We start from the raw sequence: 20263 nt of genomic DNA, 5'->3' as shown, positions 1-20263 counted from the left end.
GTTTCTGCATTTTAGTTAATAATCCAGTTTAGCTGCATGTTTCTAGCTGTAACAATGATCTAGATTGGGCCTTTTTCATCCACAAATGAGGAACAGTGGCTTTTTAAATTTTTTAATCCATTGTCCATTTTTCTTGCAACCGTCCACTTCTGCTTTTCTTTTCTTTACAGCTGCCATGATGCTGATATATGTCAGTGTTTTGTTCACCTTGAGCTTTACCAGACAGATAAACAGCTGAATAGGACCACCATGAAGTCTAATATTTTCTTCATCACAGTAATTGCTGTCATGAGATTCAAACTGTCTGATTGGCCGCTTGCAACCTGGAGGGCCCCTGGAAGTCCCCCACCCCTGATTTAGTCAGATGAGTCACTCTTTACCATATTTTTTTTTTCATGTTGTTGTTGAGTGCGAGAAGAGAAAAGTGTTTACCCCAGTGATTCATCCTTTGATTAAACATTTCTATTTGAGTTGTCACTCAATTGTTTTGATTAGCATGAATCATATGTTATGGCCATACTGACAACACATTTTCTTATTTTAAGAAGAATTACATGATCCTTACCGGCGTCTTACCACTGCAGCATCTTTACCAGTGACCAAACAGTAATACCACCTGGAACCACTAGGGGCATGCAAAGTTGTCTGTCCTTCTTTAAAATCAACTAATGAATATGCAAACCGCCTCATGTCAAACAAAGACAAACTGTAACAACGAGCCAAACCATTTTTTAATGGAGTGGGACTTAAGGGATTATGAAGAACATATTTTGATAAATGTAAAACTATGGGTACTGAACATCTTCCTGTCGGCTGCTCAACTTTCTCCTCGGGGTGTCCCTGAAGTGCACACAGTTACTGGTCGGATTAGTGAAGTATGAATTCTTTTACCCAGTGAATATCAATAGGGCTCAGTTTAGTTTTATAAGTTACACTGGTTACAATGAATTGAGTCATTACAAGTTAATGGTTAAACGGATGCAATGAAGAAAGAATACAGTAAACAAACAATCCTGTGAATTGTTTTTATCTCTTCACAAAAATTTTACTAATTTTTGTACCAATTGTTTTTGTCTTGCTACTGTTTAGACGAATGCATAAAAGATTAACCTAAATAAGCCTGCCAGGACCTTTTCTTCTCAGCGGTCTGCTTGTGTGGTGTAGATAACATCAATCCATCTGATTAAACAGACTTTTTTGTAAAATTAGAACACAACAAACCCTGGTTGTGAGGGTGGCGGTGCACCTCCAGCTGCACCTGGTTAAAAGGTGTGTGAAGAAGTTTCCAAGACGGACAAGAAGCTGTCACCAGTAACGCTTCTACTAACGAAAACCCAAAACATAAACCAACTTGAGCTATGTGCAACTCTGCCCCTGTCGCACATACTCGTCTCGTCTTCCCGTGACTTCTTTTCTGGTGGCAGCTTCTTGTCTGAGCCTTCCTCCCCCCCTCACACTGGGGAAAAACAGACCAAAATCAAATCTGCAACACAAAATCACAGGTGTAATTCAGGTCCTCGATCAACTCCTCAGACTGCCACCACCATGAGGGTCGAGTGACCAGACAGTAGCTACCCAAAGAATTGGACAGGACATTATCATAGCAGATTATATAGCATGCTTTATAAACAATGTGCTTCTTCTTCTTTTCTTTTTTTTTTTATAAAACAATACATTACAAAACAGTCTAGCACAATTTCCAGACACAATGGCTTCCAGATCTACAGGATGAATTCATCAAAGGACAAGAAATGGAAAAATACAACTGGACCGTTAATCACAGAGAGGAAGCTTAGTTGACGTCAGCTCAGTCCAGGAACATATTCACAGTTCGTTGCTATTTTTTTGTTTGTGACATTTGTTGTGCAAGTGTATGTGAACACTAAATGTCGTAAACGTGGAATGACGCTTCATTCTTTTTCCAGTTTCCACCATTAATCACAAGCGGCATAAGACACAGAGGGGGAGAGTTTTGCAATGTGAGGAAAGTCATATTAGTTGTAATTCTAAATGTATTTTCACTTTCAAGATTATTGGATCCAGGTCAGCCCTCCTTCAATTTCATAATGGCCTTATAGGAAATTGAGTTAACACCTACTGCACTGACAGGTTGAGTTCATAATGTACAGTGGAATTCAATGCAATTTATTGACAACAGAGGGCAGCAGAGGATTATTTTAAAGAGTATCTAAACCAAAAGAAGGATTGTTTTTGGTTGTGAGGAAAAGAGGATTAATTGCCTCCAGTTTCTTGCTTTCATATATACTGTAGTGTAGTAAAGGAACTATGAGACATCTTCATGTCAAAAAAATCGTATTACATTCTCAAATACAAATTGTATTGTTAGTCTATGAAAAGTTTTGTTTTGTATGTGAGGGGATATGGAAATGCCATTTGTAATGGCAGAATATTTGACAATTTCTTGATCCCAAATGACATTTTAATGCTGAATGTCAAATTCAACAAATCTGTTCAAACTTTAACAAATGTTGCCCACCGGTCTTATGTGGCATAATGTTATGTGCTAGCATTCAGCCCTTTGTTGTTACAGTGTCAGTGTCATCCTGAAATACCTCATCACCCCCTCCTCTCTGGCTCAGTTTCATTGTGACCTCTGTTCCAGTCTGCAAGGTCTATATCGCATTAGCATTTTTCTCTACGTGTCTAAAAACAGATCGAGGTCCCGATGAGAGCGCACTTAACTCCATCCCCTGCTGGTCAGCCATGCCTCCCCACTCTCACTTATCCAGCCAGAAAAAGGCAGACGAGCAGAAACCTGACGTTAACACCCTTCATGATTTGTTGTGTGAGCAGACACATCTCTATCTGATGATACGATATGGTCGAGATTATAAAAGTTCTGTTTGCAACTGGACTGAATATCACTGATTTGAAAAAGAGACTTAAACAGTACAAGTACAGTATCTGATCAACCAACATTACTATAAACAACAACAAGGATTACAAAATATATAATACAGTGTGACCTACTCAACTTTGGGATGAGTTCATCCCAGTAAATGTTCAGTTTACAAATAATTCACATTATTCAAGGTAAGAAGCCAACTCGATGCACACGCTCATCTCAGATTAAAAAGGGCAAGAGTCTTGTACAATGTGTCTACTAAATAGACAACAGTGGAAAACTAAATAGCAAGTGTGCATCTGCATGTACTGATTAACAACTACACATGGGTCCTTTGATTGTAGCTTCACCGGTAGAGTCCCACTTTAGTTTTACAACATCTTTGACCAACTTATATCCAATGATTAGCTACTTCTCTCTACCACAGCTTTGCATGGACAGTGATATCACATGGTGCTTTACGGTAAAATTGGCAGTGTTGCAGAGAATAGATTCTTGGTATCTAATGTATTTGTACAAACACGCCATCAGGACAAGAGGGCCTCTATATTTATGTCATAATAGTGCTCCAATGTCCTGACTTCAGATGAGTTTAAATATGCAGTATATAGCTACAACTATTCAAATACATATTGGCAAGTCCTTGGCAATCATTGAGCACCACCCTGTTATGTATTCATGGAGTTTGGAGTTTGAGGGCTCGAGTCACCACAGGTGGAGTAGAGAAGTGAAGTCCTTTAAAGATGAGGAGGACAGAGATTATTGTAGGGAAGAAAACAACGATGGAGTTGGCAAGAGCTTTAGAGAGGTTCAAGACTGGTGGGACTCCGAGTGCTATTGTTGTTTCGTCTTTTATATAACAATCCATTTTAGATTTAGACATCTTTAAATATAATTCAGATCTCTTCTCCACATTAACGTGGACACACAAAAAAAGAGCAGTAGAAATAGAGTAAATCAAATCCATCCTTTTTTCCCATACCAGTCATTTTTCAATTAAAATAAAAACCCATCTCATTAAAATGTTCCAGTGTTCCATGCTCATTCCAGTGTGTTCTACTGTATGTCCCAGTGTGCCCTAGCTGGACACTGAACAGCATCAGGGAAAGAAAACTAAAAAGAAAAACAGACCGGAATGATCAAATCATTTTCATGTTGAACTTGCGTGCCCCACCCTGTCCTCCGCTGGCAGCAGGTCCCTCCACTTTTCTGAAGGAATATTCCACTGAGAAATTATTCTTGTGCTGCCCTCTTCCTCGACTCCACACAAACAACAGGATGAAACAGAACAGCACTACACCAAGGAACATGATACAGCCCATAGCTGTGGATATGAGGATGGTCTTGAGGTCCAGAGTAAACTTCAAGAAGACTCTGGTATCGTTTAGATTTGTGTCATTAAGATCCCCGGCATAGTAAGTACGGTTGGCCATGAGGGCTGCGTCTAGTGGGAGGCCACTAACTGTAAGTGTGGCAAAATAGGTGTCATTTCCACCAGCATTGCTGGCTATGCAAATGTAAGTTCCACTATCTGTTACCTGGGCGTACCGTATTTCGAGTGTGCCGTCTGGTAAAACAGTTAAGCGGCCACTGCTCTTTGTGGTGATGCGTCGGCGCTGAGGCGAGATCCAGAATATCACAGGTGCTGGCTCGCCTTCTGCTCTGCAAATGAATGACACCACTTGTCCCTCACGGGCAGATATCTGCTGCAGTTTCCTGTTGCGGATTTTGGGCTTCTGGCAAGTAAAGTGGTCAAACAGAGCTGAGTCCGAGAAAGCGCTAAGAGCCCGTCCTTGCACCTCAACAGGCGTCATACACACTGGGGATGCACCATCAAAATTAAGGGTCTTCCTGCGCTGAAGGATCCAGAGCAAGCGGCAGTCGCAGGCCAGAGGGTTTCCGTCCAAACGCAGTGTCTCCAGAGTGTTGACAGATTGAAAGGCTCCATCTTCCAGGGTCACCAGGCTGTTAGAGGAGAGGTTAAGGAGGCGAATCTGCCTTAGACCACCCAGTGCATATGGCTGCACCACTACCAGGTTAGTGTTGACCATATGCAGCTCCTTCAGCCTAACCAGGTCCCGCAGTGCCCAGGACTCCAACACAGAGATAGGGTTGTAGGAGAGGTTGAGGCTGGTGAGGTGGGCCAGACTGCGCAGGGCAGAGGTCGGCACAGAAGTGATGTTGGTGTGTGTAATAGACAACCAGGACAAGTTAAGACCTTGCAGGCTGTGAGGGGAAATGTGCTCCAAAAAGGGCCAATGACTGATCTCAAGCCCCCTGAGGTTTCCCAGCTTCCGGAAATTCTGGTCTTCTAAGGTGGAGATGCTGAGGTAACGGAGCCGCAAAGTCACCAGGCTATGCAGGTAAGACAAAGACTGGCCGGACACGGACGTCAGGTTGCACCTCTCAATGGTCAGCTCCCTCAGCCCCACTAGACCCAGAAAGGCCTTGTTGGAGATATAAACCAGATCATTGTCTCCAACCTCAAGGTTTTTTAGACTTTTCAGGTCTTGGAATGTGAAGTCCAAAAGAATAACAATCTTATTCCCACTGAGGTCCAGTGAAGTAAGGTTGGAGAGACGTGAGAAAGCCCCCATCGGGACTAGTTTCAGCTGGTTAGCCCTCAGCGAAAGCGACTGCAGGTTCTGGAGACTTGAAAAAGCATTTGGTTCCAGGACACTAATCATGTTGTCACTCAAGTCCAGCTTTTCAAGACGTGGGTAAGGAAGCAGGTCACCTTGTTCTACCCAGCGGAGTTTATTCCCACTTAGATCCAGGACCTTGGTGTCCTGTGGGATGCCGTCTGGTGTTGCTGACAGGCGTTTACCAAAACAGGACACAGTCTTTAGCTTTGCAATGCACTCACATCGTTGGGGACAACCTTGGCTTTGCGAAGGTGACACCGTGACCATCAGTAGCAAGAACAGGAAAGGTAGGATCCAGCCTACATTCTGATTCAGTCTCACCCCCATGGCCTTCCTTTCCACTGCTTCCTCTTGCTCCTATCTGGGGTTGAATCACTGGGCCAGACACCTGAGGGAAAGAATAGAAAGAAGTAAAGGGAAACAGGGGGGTGAATGGGGGGGAATGAAAGGGAGAGACAAAGAGAGAGACAGTGAGACAAATTAATTACACGCCATTCCCCTGTAACAGCACGTTCAAACACTCTAAATGAGTGGAATTACAATTACAAACTCTAATTGACCCGACACAGCAGTGAAATTAAAGCCAGAGCTCCAAGATAATCCTCTGAGGGCTGAGTCTGTATTCAGCTGAAACAGTTTGGTGTGCAACGTTCGACTGTGCGCTGTAGGCACCCTGGATTTAAAATCATATGTCACAATAGCTATGTCGATAACATCATCTGTGCACTGTAGGTCTCTGAGGTGTGAGGCTTATCAAGAGCGGAGTTGGCTTGCAGCCTGACCTGCATATGGCTTTCATATAAAACATACATATGACACAGGCAAAATCCCCTCCTCCCTCCACCACACTGTGTTTCCAGCAGACTGGTTATACCTTTTTAAACCCTTGGTGAAATATCAACTTATGGAATAGAAAGCATTCCAGCACTCCTTTGACTCTCACTGGTTCATATATTTGGAGGTCCCCATCCTGCAATATGTGCTGTTTTTTGCTGCTAAAATTGGAATAAAACATTTTCAAAAGTGAGCATCAGTGATGTAATTGTCCTTAACACCTGGGAACATTGGGAACACATGTCAGACACAGCCATGACAACAGGTATGACTTTTAAATCTTGCAAAGAGGTGCTAATGTTTGATAAACTTAGAGAAACTGCCTTACATAGGCAAACAACAACCAAGGGGAAGTCATGATGAGACAGTAGACGTTTCATCATTGGGACGAGAACTAACGATGTTAAAGGGTTTTTAATTCCCACCTGATGCTGTAACAGATGACTTAATAACTCCTTTCATGTCCCTCACCTCTACACATGTTCTCATTTAGAATTCACCCCGGTTCAGACATGAATATTGAATATCAGCCAACCTGTCACTGAATAAATTTAAATGAAAAAGCCAGCAGAGCTGTCTGATAGCAGTGGAGTTTAAATGAGAAGAAAGTTTAGAAAGTTTATATATTTATATATATATATAAATATGAAAATGTCAGACTTCTGAGAACCCGGTAGTAGTATTTTAGAATAAAAACACATTGTAGAAGACAACGATGGAAGCTGCTAACAGCCCACATGTGCATTAATCAGACGCAGCAGCCTGACACACAGCCTTTCACAGTCCACAGCCCAAAGAGTTTGTGTCATTCACTGTGATCTAAGAAGTCACACTGAATCTACAATCTTTTCTGCACCCATGAACAGAGCTGAGATTTTGGTCCAGTGACGGGAAAAACATGGCAGCTGATCTGGAGGCATTGTCCAATTTCACCTTGAATATCATGTATGCATAAATCTGTTGCAAGAACTTGGCCAACACATGTATACACCAGGTTTAATCACCAAGTTAAAAATGTTCACGAGGTTCAGGGGTTAAGAGATGCAAAGTGACGTAGTCTACATTGTTCCAGCTTCTACCAGCTGAGTTTAATGGATTTAAACTGGAATTCATGCTCACTTTATAAGCTAAAAGCACATGTCCATGGCACAATATTTGTGCAGTATTTATGTTTCTTTTTGTACGTGTTTTCCAGAAAGGAAATCATTTTTAGATTTGCTATTACTATTTGCAGAGTGTTTGCACAATGATCTTGTTTGTTTTTTCCCCAGTGCACATACTGTACAGTGGATGGTTGCTTTTTACATTTCTGATTCATGAGCACTGAATACAATTGTGCTTTGCTGGCTACTTGATAAATTATGATAAAAATATTTAATAAGTTGATTTATGTCTGATTTTACTCTAATGGTAGAAAGAGGATCTTTGACAATTTGCCAGGATGCTCATATCGGGCGTGTATAGGAGCCAAGCTTGTCAAAACTGAACGGTTGCTCTCATTAGAAAATAGCTAATAAAGTATTTAACGGTATATGAGATTGTAAAGAAGCAGGTTTGTGTTAACTCCTCCGTACTCCAAATGCTGCCCCCCTCCCCACATTTAAAAACATCTCAAATTTCCCTGTCAGTCACATCGTCCGATTTCCAAACCCGTATCTGGTGGCACTCACTCGCTAGTAAGCCCAGGGGCCCGAGCCAGCTTATGCGCCACAGGTCAACAGCAGGTGGACAGAGCAGCGTTCACTCATCTCCACACAGAGCTGCTCTCCAAGAGGCTACTGTTACCTGTAGTAAGCTGAGTCAAAAATAACCTTCAGTGTCACGTCTCTTTGATTACGCAGCAGGAGGACGCCACTGCTCTTCCCTGCTGAACTTCAGCAGACGGAGGAGGCAGAGGTCAGAACAGAGGCGCTGCCGAGGGAGGGAGCAGCTTCTCCTGGCTGAGGACTGACTGACATCCACCTCCAGTCAGTCTTTGTATCTCATTTGCTCTTATTTATTTTTTTTAAAGAGTAAATGAATTTACCCCCAGCTCACTTGGCTGGATTAGTGCTAATAGTGAAACAAACCCCTTCAGGAGGACACAGCGCAGAAAACACAGCAAAACAACCAAAACCAGAGAAGTACATTAGTAATAACGTAAAGTAATTTTCACCAGGTTGCAGGTAATAAAAAGGCGAAGCTGGCAGAGTGTGACGATCAGTAACAGTCAGTCGTGTTAAAACTCATCTGTAAAGTCAGTGGATGTTCACCAAGTAGAATCAACATGGAGCTCTGATATAAACCACAATGCTCGGATTGGCTTCAAACGGACAAGACAGTGTCTAATGTTGCCATGGTAATGCCTGCACCATCTCTGTCTATACCCCAGATGGCTGGTTTCCCTTCCTGATTGAAACATAACTGTCCACTAGGCGTCCTCAGTAACCCTCCCGCCTCTGTGTGTTGACCTCTAGGCCATCAGCCACCTGCTTGTGCAAGTGCTGCTCTTTGGTTTTCAGTAAATATCTTCACGCAGTACAGCACAATGCAGTCTGAGGCTTTCTTTCCCGCCTCATAGCTGTGGATGATCTCCTGCCTTTCTGTGTTACCTGTTGTGTCGTTAGCTACAGTCGTATGTGATCAGCGACATAAGGCCGATGGTCGTTGTTATTCACTGTCAAATCGATGAGTTAGGTGTGAAATTATTGTCAGTAAAAAAAGGTTCAGAGATGCAATAGCATCGTATAAGAGGTACAGTTTCTTTGTATTACAATTTCTTGTTTCCAGGCAACATTGACTAATCCTTTACTTTCCGTTAGTAGCAACTTTACTGCCCGAAGCATTGTTCTATTCTGGAAATGGCTCAATATTTAAACATGAGGGGGTGAATTGATTTGAAACATCTATTTTTTGTTTGCATGTAGAACCTTTAGCCATACCAGCTTTACATATTTGTCATCAGACTGTAAAACTGTAATATGTGATGACTATGGAAGGCCAAAGGGCCTAAGGAGATACTGCCATCATCACTAGTGAGTTTGCTGTGGCCTGTAAGTGACGGACAGGTTAACAGATTTTCCCTTTAACAAGTTAAATAATTGAATTGTTCTGATCTGGGAGGCTAACAGGCCGATGTTCATAAAAACTTTACAATGTCTCTGTTTCTACTCAAGTGCCTCAGTAAACCATGACAGTGTGACAGTGAGCCTGCATTCTCAAACTGACGGAGCGAAATGTAATTCAGCCAACCGAAGTTTATTACTTACACTTGTGCTTTTCCTACTTTGACATGTCAAAATATATATATATTGAATAAAAGTACAAGAATGGAAAAATGTGACAGATACTGGCAATATTTTTGGTCAACTTACTTTTCTCCAATGCACCCGTCACTTAAATAGATGCGAAGGATTTTTCTGTTCTACTGTGACATGTCTGCTGTGAAAAATACCATCTCTTTATAACTTTTCAACAGACACAAAAATCACATTACCGGTTTTCAGATGGGTATCATCAAAGCAGTGTGATCTATTATTTCTAAGAGACTGAAATTACATTGATAAGTCAGAGCCCAAATTGTGAAGTCAAATCAGCCTGCTTATGCATTGCCTGCACAATGGCATCATTTTACAAATTCAGTCTATGTGTTAGTGTCCCTTTGGAGATGAAATGCCTGAGTCTTCCAAAAGATGGCTTCGTCCTGTCCCACCCTTCAAAGTGATGTGACTTAAAACTGCAGCTCACACTTGGATTGTGATGTCAAACGAACTTTGTGTAGCCTGTAGCATTTAAATACTAACAAAGGGATGTTGACTATGAAAGCCACAGGCTTCAGTCATCCTTTCATGTTTTTACAAATACACAAGCTATAATTTCCATGTAACATTTAATGGCATTGAAGCAATGTGGAATATTGAACAATATTCCACAAAAAAAATCAAACAAAATGTTGTATGTGTTCACGAGTCAACCTCCGCCTTATGAAATAGTACTGACTACAGTATTCAGTACATTATTGTTTGATGGCAGTCACATGAAAGATTGCTATGGCTTTAGCTGTAAGCAGTCGTAAGTCAGGAGCTAGAAGAAACAACTGGGAATATGAGGATATGAACATTTTATTAAAGAGACTTTTGAAGAGCCTTCATTTTCATGATCTTTCAAAAAGGAAATAACAGTTAACCGGAGACCGATGAAAGCAGAGGAGCTGATCGGTGGTTAGTTCCAGTATCTGAGTGACGTTTTCCTATTTGTGTACTGTGTTTGACCCTGAATGCCCTGTATCGTCTAGATTAAACTTTAGCAGAGGGCATTCCTGTGCTCTCATGGGTGAATCATGGAACTAACCCTTGACTAAATAATTTGTGTGTGCAGCTCAGATTTGATATTAATTAATTTCATAACTAATTGTATGATTTCAGTAGTCGCCTAAAGGTACAGATAAGTCTGACAAAAGCTGGCAATTATTTAAACAAGAAAATGCATTTCACGTATCTTTGATATCTAATCAAATGAATTAATGATGAAGGCAATATTCATTTAATCTACCACACTTTGTAAAATTATGTTAACTTTCTTGTTTTGCTTGACATTCTTTGACTTACTGTTTCTTAAAACTGTTAACATCCATTCTTGTTTTTTTCTTATCTTTGTGCTATGAAATTAAAGCTGTGATGTTGATGTGTAATCATCTTATTGCTGAAGTTGTTATGTCAACATTTACAGCAACATTTACACACTCTCTCCAGCTCCAACCTCCATGGATCCACCTGAGCTCAGAGTTTGTAAAATACAGATGACAGAGTGGCTGCCTCTCAACTCATGTGCTTTTTGACCACAGACCAATTACCATCCAGAAACTGCAGATACCCAGAGAGAAAGAGAGGAAAGGAGGGGGAGAGAGAGAGAGAAGTTATGTTTAAAGGAAAGTGGAGGTTAGATAGCAACAGAGCCAGATTTAGACAGTGAAGTGGGCTGTGAAACTCAGTGAGATGCTCTACCCCTCCTCTCTAGCCCCGCCTCTTCCTGCACAAGCCACTACCTGATTTATTTCTGGGACTACACCTTTACTTCAGCCTCACCTCCTCTCCAGTCTCATTTTGTTTAAACAGAAGCTATTCGGACTTGAAAGACAGCAAATTAGGCTAATGGGCCTTATGCAAACGCTGTCCTTCTCAGCTATTCAAAATAATAGATGGGGACGTCCCCACATGTTTCAACATGAGGCCATTAGGATGTGATCAGACAGAGGCCACTGCTGATGCTCGGCTAAATCTTGCACATTAAACACGCTCGCACCCCATTAATGCATGCATAAAGCCTCTCTAACAAGCCAAAAAGTGTGTGTGTGTGTGTGTGCGGGACAAGAGCAAATGCCGCCTGATACCCAGTACACTAAGCATTTATATACAAAAGCTCTGTATTTCTCATGCCTTGTTCACACCACACAATTTTTAGCCTGATTTCCCCACTCGCCGACAAAAGCCTCAGATCGACGCCAAGTCAGCGCTTGATCTGCACTTAACCAATCGGTATGTGTGAACTCTCCAAAGATGTGATGTGATACAAGAGGCTCAGCGGCACGTCGCCTCCTCTGACAACATTTACATCAGGCTAAATGTCTAGATGAAACGGCGACATCAACAGCCAATCAGAGCACAGGAGTTTGGCTTGCTATAAGTGGGTTATCTATAGCTAGAAAGGGGAGTCCACGGCAACAGAATAGAGGGAGACCTCTTTCAAACCAACAATCATGCTGCAGGTGGGGACACGGCCAACAAATGAGCAGGAAGTGTGCTGGAGAGTGCGTAGGTGTAGCCAAGAGCTCTGCAGAACGGCACACAGGCCGACGCAGAACATCCAGAGCAGCTCCTGAAATGGCTGCGCTCACAGTGATTTCTATGCCCACTCATCATGCTTTACATAAGCACAACTCTGTGTGTGTGTGTGTGTGTGTGTGTGTGTGTGTGTGTGTGTGTGTGTGTGTGTGTGTGTGTGTGTGTGTGTGTGTGTGTGTGTGTGTGTGTATAGTATTTGTTTTGAGTGTCCCAGTGAGAAAAAAACATTACTCATTTGCACTGAGAGAAACCATCGACAGTTTCCTTCAGTCTGTGTAGGGAAATCCTGAAGCCCCTGACAGTGCATGGTCCAGGGAGCACACACATACACATTTACACAGACACAGGTCATTACACACACACACACACACACACACACACACACACACACACACACACACACACACACACACACACACACACACACACACACACACACACACACACACACACACACACACACACACACACACACACACACACACACACACACACACACACACACACACACACACACACACACACACACACACACACACACACACACACACACACACACACACAAACACACAAACAGGCCATTACACAAACTCACATCCACCTGATGAGAGCGAAAGACCCCGGAGAGAAAAGCAACCCAGAGTTGCTTGTGTGCACTTTGCGGTGCGATGATGGATTGTTATTACTGGCAGGGACATGCCACCCACCACACACAAGGACACCCAGTCCCTGAGTGGAGAAAAGAAAGCTGGAGGTGCCTTCTTTTCTACACTTGTGGAGTATGAGCACCTGCAATGTATGTACACATGTGCGCATGTGCAGTTGTGAAGTTAGGAGTAAGAATGTTGGCGCATAAGAGTGTACAAGCGTGATGGATGATGGACATCATGTGAACACAGTCCTCTTCTTTAATGTAGTGTAATCCCCAGGCTGTGCATAACAATAATTCTGCAATTGAATTATCATATTTGATGGAAATTTCCGTTCCACCTCAGTAGCGAAAACAGAATGATATAAAACACTGGTTTAAAGGTACCAAACAGGATTTTCATTATCATAATGGATTACAGTGAGATTGTTACATTGCACTTCTCTCCTACGCAAAGGACACAATGTGGTGATTAAGAATGTGTCCTGCTATGTGGCATTAATCTTTAATAAGAGAACCCTGTTTCTCTCGCTTATGGACCAAAAGCCTTCAACGAAGAGGAGCTAAATAATTGACGATGTTATGCTGCGTGGTCATGACCCACTGACACGGAGACTCTGACCTTACCTGGAGCTGCAAGAGCCACAAACTATATGCAAAGGCATAGAGGAACAAACACCAGCCACCCACACCACCAACAACCACCACACCGATGAACAGCAATGACCGATCGTGAATACACCCCTCGATCAATCAGCAGAGACAAGGATTCCATGTGAACTGCCATAATATTATTACAACTATCTTTTTTTGCTTCCACCAAGGACCGAAAAATAAAGATTTGTGTGAGATAACTTGGATAACAAGCACATACTAAGAGACAAACACCATTAAGACGAAGGCATCTGCCTACCAAATGTCTCATAGTTATCAGCATCTATTCTAGTGAGGTCGTTAATCACTCATTAATGTGAATGTGTAATACAACCGTAATGCTGATATGAAAGTCCCATCTTTACAGCACTTGAGTCATAAAAGGTTTTTTTCTTCATCATTTATAAACAGTTTTATGCAGCAAACATGCTCCACAATCAAAGTAGATCACATAGGGAACCTGGAATGAAATTGTCTTCACAATCACAACTATCAAACAACAAGTCTGGACCGACACTAGCGTATTTCTGTGACTCTTTCGTTTAGATAAAACTTGTATGGGACTAGATCTCTCGACACTATAGCATCCACCTTAAGTTCAAAACTCGAAAGTAAGTCAAAACCATCTGTACACTCAATGGCTTTCTGACCTCCACTGTGCTCTCTTTATACACTGCAATTTTGTGAAAACTTTATCACAAATTACATTTTGTAAAACTAATACAAAATGAACCTTATTCCATCAGAATGGTTCTTGCGTTAAACAAGACCAGTTGGTTTCAGGTTTTAGGTGTTTGTTGTTCCCCTCATTACAGTCATTTCTAAACATATAAGAAAGCATTATTCAGACTAACAAAGGTGAGTAATTGACAATATTTTATTTTGACCCTTAGATGATCAATATCTATGTATAATGTGGACTTAAGAGAAACCACAGTTATGATTTTATTATTTCTGTCCACATATTTTGAATAAAAACATACTCCACAGATTACAATACTGTTGTGTCTTTTCATCATTCATTCTGATTAATGTGAGAGGATAGTTGGGGCAGTGAAGCTTAACAAACTCGCAATCGTGACAGGATCTGACCTGGTTTCTCTTTATATCAGCTTGTTCTGAGGCGTGTTCACTGCTGAAGGTTAAAACAAAGGAGGTTCAGGGGTTCCTACACAAACGCTCCCACACAAATACGGACCCTCCAAGCGCAGTCAGTTTGAGTTAACACAAAGGGATCCGTGGCTCAAAAGAACATTAAGTTGGATGCCACTGTCTGACGGGCCACAGGTCATCACTGTAATGCAGGGTGACACATCCCCCCCCCCCGTCACACACACGCGGCAATGCCAATCGAGGCTTATAAAACCCTCAGCGCACACAACCTCACACACTTTCATTAACAACATTCTGTGACAGTAATGCATTAGGCCTACTGCGCTCCATCAACTTAGGCCTATTACACGTTTGTTTCCCTTTTATAGCATTAAATGCTTTCCAATAAGTGAACAATAATTTATCTGATGACATGACAAAAAATATTCTGAACGTAATGTTCAGGATTAAATCTTTCTGAACAAATCCAATCATTACAAATTCTACAGTACCTGTTCCTCGTCAGTAGAGCTTTAAGAGACATTTCAGATGTGCTTTTCCAAAAAGAGCACCTGTGAAGCTCAATTGTGAAAAAAAACAACAACTCTGCAAATATGTTTCCAATTTATTTAGCTATTATTTTTGAAAGTCCTCCTTTAAATGGCGGCCGTGTGAAAGAACGTATGGCAAATCGAGGAACACTTGTAGTTTCGCTGTCCTTCGCTTATATGGACACGGCGACATGGGTGTCACAATGGAACAACGACAACATACAGTCACCCGTCAGTCTTTTCTGCCAGCTTGCCACGTGGAAACACTGCCAGCTAGCCTATTAAAGGGCCATCCTCACTTTAAACCAATGTGATGAGTGTGTGTCAATCGACCGGCGGTCCCCTTCCCTTGTTGAAGCCTCTCAGGCTGCTGGCACCACTTCAGCAGGGATAAGAAGTGACAGACCAACAGCATGGGAGGACAAAATGGGAGAATTGCGATGACAAGGATTTTTTTTTGCTTCTTTTGTGCTCAGTGAACAGATCAAAATGTTGGCAATCTGGCATTTGCTGATAAATTGATAGAATGGGACAATCCAAATTCAAGGCATCAGGGTCCATTTAACTACAAGATTAGTGTGTCTTTGAAAGCTCCCTGATCAAATACTAAATTAAATGACTTGGAAACATCCTTCACTTTGTGACTCTCCATAACTCTACAGCAAATTCCCCAATTGTCAATCCCTCTGCTCTCACATCTATTCGTGTGCTGCTGGCTTCTAATCACCTGAGCTCCATCCACCAATCAAGATCACAGGATTCTGCAGTGTATAAGTAACACTTCAGTGAACCTCTCCTCCTAATCTTGTAAAAGTGTTTCTTACCTCCCTTGCCTGCCCACCTGAATCAAACCTTTACTGGCTTTATTTTTTTTCCTTCCACACTCAGCAAGCCATCATTGGCACGTTCATGCCTGGACTTCTGGTGGCTATTCGATCAGGACACTCATTCAACAGGATTCAGATTCAGAAAACTAAATCTAGTTATGCACCCATTCAGCCATTTCCTCGAATCCAAACAGTATAACAATATAATACGCTCCTCTATCTCCATTATGCTGGCGAAATACGGAACCGGGGGCAGTTCAACACCGAGCACTTCTGTGTTTTCCCTCCTTTTCCTAATTAATTCCGATATAGCAGAGCCCAACGGTTGTATATTTGTACAAACAGCGACAATTCATCCTCTGGCCTTAGTGCTTATGGCAAAATAAACACATACTGGGTCATTTCAGCACAGTTATCAAATATAACAGTGACTTAGAAGTAATAAATAAACATGATGACTCCAGCCTCTATTAGTCATAGAGGCAATAAGGTTAATAAGGATCCTTTTCAAAGGTTTGAATGCTCAGCTACCATTTGACCAGCCAATTTATATTCCAATAAACACAGTGACCCTAAATTTCTAATCTCTCCCATAAATTCAAAAGTGCAGGTGTTTATCCTAATCCCCAATGCACTTTGAAGTTGCCACTAAGATGGCAAAGAGACAATAGCCAGAGAATGAAAAAGGCATAAAGAGGTGATGCTGGCTGAGTGTGGTCAGTTTCCCTGCTGGCATCTATTTCCTGCCTGGCTGGTCTGTCGGCCGTGTCACCAGCCATCACTTCAAGCCAGGCTCTTTCCATGCCAATTGGCTCGAGTCTCTCACACTCGCTGCCACATCCAGAGAGGCAGAGACGGGGCATATTAGGCCGGCATCACACATCACACGCTTATAGCTCTTTGCACTTTGCACTTTGCACTTTACACACACACACACACACACACACACACACACACACACACACACACACACACACACACACACACACACACACACACACACACACACACACACACACACACACACACACACACACACACACACACACACACACACACACACACACACACACACACACACACACACACACACACACACACACACACACACACACACACACACACACTCTTGTGAAAAAAAGACATGCATGCATAGACACACACAATCTGCAGAGGAATGTGTGTGAGTTGTCTATTAAAAGGTCAGTGTCTTGGGGACACTGACCTATACAAAGATCTTTGTTTACAACAACAACTCTGGACGGAGAGCAGCATAAGGTCTAAAGTATAACGGAGTAAGGGATATTTGCAGCGCTGCGTATCACAGTAAACAACACAAACTCTCACTCTACATTTAGTCTCCAGTGCGTCCCTCGTCCTTTTCCGCCCCTCAAGGTTGAGAGACTCGTGGAAGCATCATAAGCCCAAATCTACTGGAGTCTGAGCTAATCCTTCTTGAGGCCCCTGCAGGCTCTCTGTGTCCTTCTCATTAGCTTCATTAAAAGGATCCCTGTCCTTTCTACTTCCGTTCACTGCCTGCTGCCTGCTCATCAACGGGGCCAATTGCAACCAATTATCCGGAGTCAACGAGTATCTGAGAAGGGGTCACACATGCGCTGCAGTTTGCCCTTCCTACCAGGAGGAGAGTGAGAAGTGTCCTCTACATGTTAAAATCCATGCCGTGCATGTAGGAGTCAAACACAGGGGCAGCAACAGGAGCACCGAATGTGTAACTATATACAGTGCGCCCAGCATCCATAGAGAACGCTTCCTCAAACTTTTTACATGATTGGTGGGTTTAGAGTTTCAGGCAGCAATCTAATACTGCCCTTGAGGTCCCTTGAGACAGAAGTCTGACTAGCGGTGCAAGCGAGTGACTGAGCAGGGGGAGCGGTGTGCAAATTGAAAGTAATCCTCAGGCCTGGCCGGCAGTACGGCTGGATTCACATCTATTCATAATTCATCACTCGACAGCAGTGAGGTGGAGAAAGTTTTGTCCATGGAATAAACAAGGAAGAGACATCTCGGAAAGGACCTGATGGAATCAGGCAGATCCTGTACTACTTAAGATCCCAGGTGAGAATGGCACTTGTTAAAAGCAGGAAGACAGATGGAGCTTATATAACATGCCGCTGTCTGTCCGCAGTGTTCAAGAGATAAGACTGAGCCACTGTCGGTCTAACACGAGCAGTCAACAGTCTAATAAGATGGAGTCTAGCATCAATAGCTACGTTTTTGTTTTTTTACTGAGACACTTTAGATTTCCTCCAATTGGAGCCTTATGTTCATGTGTAATCACATGAACATAAGGTGGTGAAACTGCTTCTCCTCTGAGGAGTGAAAAAACAACATCTTTAACATTTAATAATTGTTTACTCAGCAGGACAGAATCAGCTCAGTATAATATCCACCAAATGTCAGTTTAGCTGTTGTTGTGAGATATTCAATCATCATAGGTAGAATCAGGGGGCGACACCAGACCCTGTCTTCCTTTAGCAGGTTGATAATGACATTTCTGGAAGTACAGTCTTTCACAAGGATTGATGGTGACGGACAAGAAGACAGAGACAGCGTCACCACACTCACTCCTGAAAGTTAACAGAGGTTTACAAAAAGTGAAGAAAAAAAACTTTGCACACACATAAGTGTGTCTCGCACCAAAGTGGACACATTCAAGGGGAGACTTTTCACCTACAAAGCACAAGTCCAGCGAAACTTCCTCATGCTGAAACATGCACAGCTTGTCTAGTGACAACACACACACACACACACACACACACACACACACACACACACACACACACACACACTGTGGAGGTGGCTTTGGCTGTCCGTGGCTGTAGACAAATGCTGCAGCAGACCGGAAGAGTGAAGATACAGATGCTGTGTTACGCTCAGTGAAACATGTGACTTGTCAGTTCCTCGCTGATGTGCTAATTACATTTTTATTCTCAGTTGGTGTTGAGACTGAAATAGCATCATGTAAAATAAGGTATTTAAGTCCTTTGTGAGCAGAAATCTGAAGCTGGCTTCTTCTGTGCCTCTCCACTGTGGCATGATGCTGGCTGGCATTCCTGACCTCTCCTTCACCCCTCTCATTTTAATCTCTCTTCGCTGGCTGAACAAGACTGCACAGGCTCACCATGTTGCAAAGGAAAATGAAGGAATCACGAGAGGTGCTGTGCTGTTATTTTGTATCGTGTAATACCATCACTGAATCCCTCCTGCATCCGAGGAGGCCTAAACAGGTCGTCACATCTCTCAGCTGATCAAAACTAATGTCCGTTTCAAGTCCGAGTTCACAATCTCTGTTTCAGTTGTCAGACAAGTTGGATGGTTTCTGCTTTGTCCTGGTGTGAAAGATCATCCAAAATTTATTTTTTGAATGGCTAAGGCCAATAGACTGTTTCGGATATATTTTCAAATGTCACTTTTCAGATTTCAGGCCCTTAAGTTGGGAGAACAAAGGTCATCACCAATGGCTGTACAGTATATATTCATCACCAGCTAAAAAGGGTGTGAGAAGCAAGGGTGTTGTTTCTCATTACCTCCAATTTCTGATACGTCCTTTACACTGCAAAACATGTGGTCACTGTTCTCCACGGTTTAAACCTGGCAACACAGTACGTAATAAAATCTACACTACTCTATCCAGAGACATCCTTCTCTTGCATTTCTATAAATGAAAGGAGTTAAGACAAAATGCCCAGTCTGTTTAAAAAAGAAAGAAGCAATATATATATATATATATATATATACACTGTATATATCAAGATTTTTCTTCACAGGACTTTTGTTTCCTGAAATGCAGACAAAAAACATGATGGATTCATCATTCATTATAGACTCACATATCTGACATGAGCACAATCATCTCGTACGAAAATACAGTTTCTGATAAGATCTGATGTCACACATCTGACATCAGAGTCTTGTGATTCTGCATCGAAGTGGAAATAGAAATTCCCACAAGTGTTCTTGACCAATAATTATCCCTGTCTGATGCACATGCAGCCCGAATGGTCGCTGGACAGGGATTACAGCGAGATGAAATGTACTGAGACATCCAGCTCTGTCTACGTTATGGCCTGTTGTCAATATTTCAGCTGAGCTTGTTTGTATGGCCTACTTCACTGTCCCACCCTTTAATCCTATGTTCCTGTGAACTGCCACACTGCCCGGTCCACTTTCCATCCGACTCTCCTCCACTGAGCTTTAATCTTGCTGCAGCCAAGATTGAAAAAAAAAAAGCACTGAATCGCGGCTGACAATCGAAAAAGCAGCCTCAGCTGAAATGTGACCACATTTGTCAGTAAAAAAAACAGC

The 20263-nt window shown here is 42.3% G+C and overlaps 1 protein-coding gene across 2 annotated transcripts in view; it reads right to left on the bottom strand.

Moving 5' to 3' along the window:
• Nucleotides 1–1011: 1011 nt before the first annotated feature.
• Nucleotides 1012–20263, bottom strand: part of lingo3a (leucine rich repeat and Ig domain containing 3a) — a 40116-nt gene continuing 20864 nt past the window's right edge. For both annotated transcript variants that reach the window (XM_047336986.1, XM_035648629.2), the window contains one exon: nt 1012–5899. In XM_047336986.1, the coding sequence (XP_047192942.1) occupies nt 4006–5838 (1833 nt within the window). In that variant the 5' untranslated portion in view covers nt 5839–5899 and the 3' untranslated portion in view covers nt 1012–4005. The remainder of the gene's footprint in view (nt 5900–20263) is intronic.

This window comes from Scophthalmus maximus, chromosome 13 (genome assembly GCF_022379125.1).
Source record: "Scophthalmus maximus strain ysfricsl-2021 chromosome 13, ASM2237912v1, whole genome shotgun sequence".
Taxonomy (NCBI): Eukaryota; Metazoa; Chordata; class Actinopteri; order Pleuronectiformes; family Scophthalmidae; genus Scophthalmus; species Scophthalmus maximus.
Note: the sequence above shows the minus strand (reverse complement) of the source record. Positions and strands in the feature narration are given on the sequence as shown.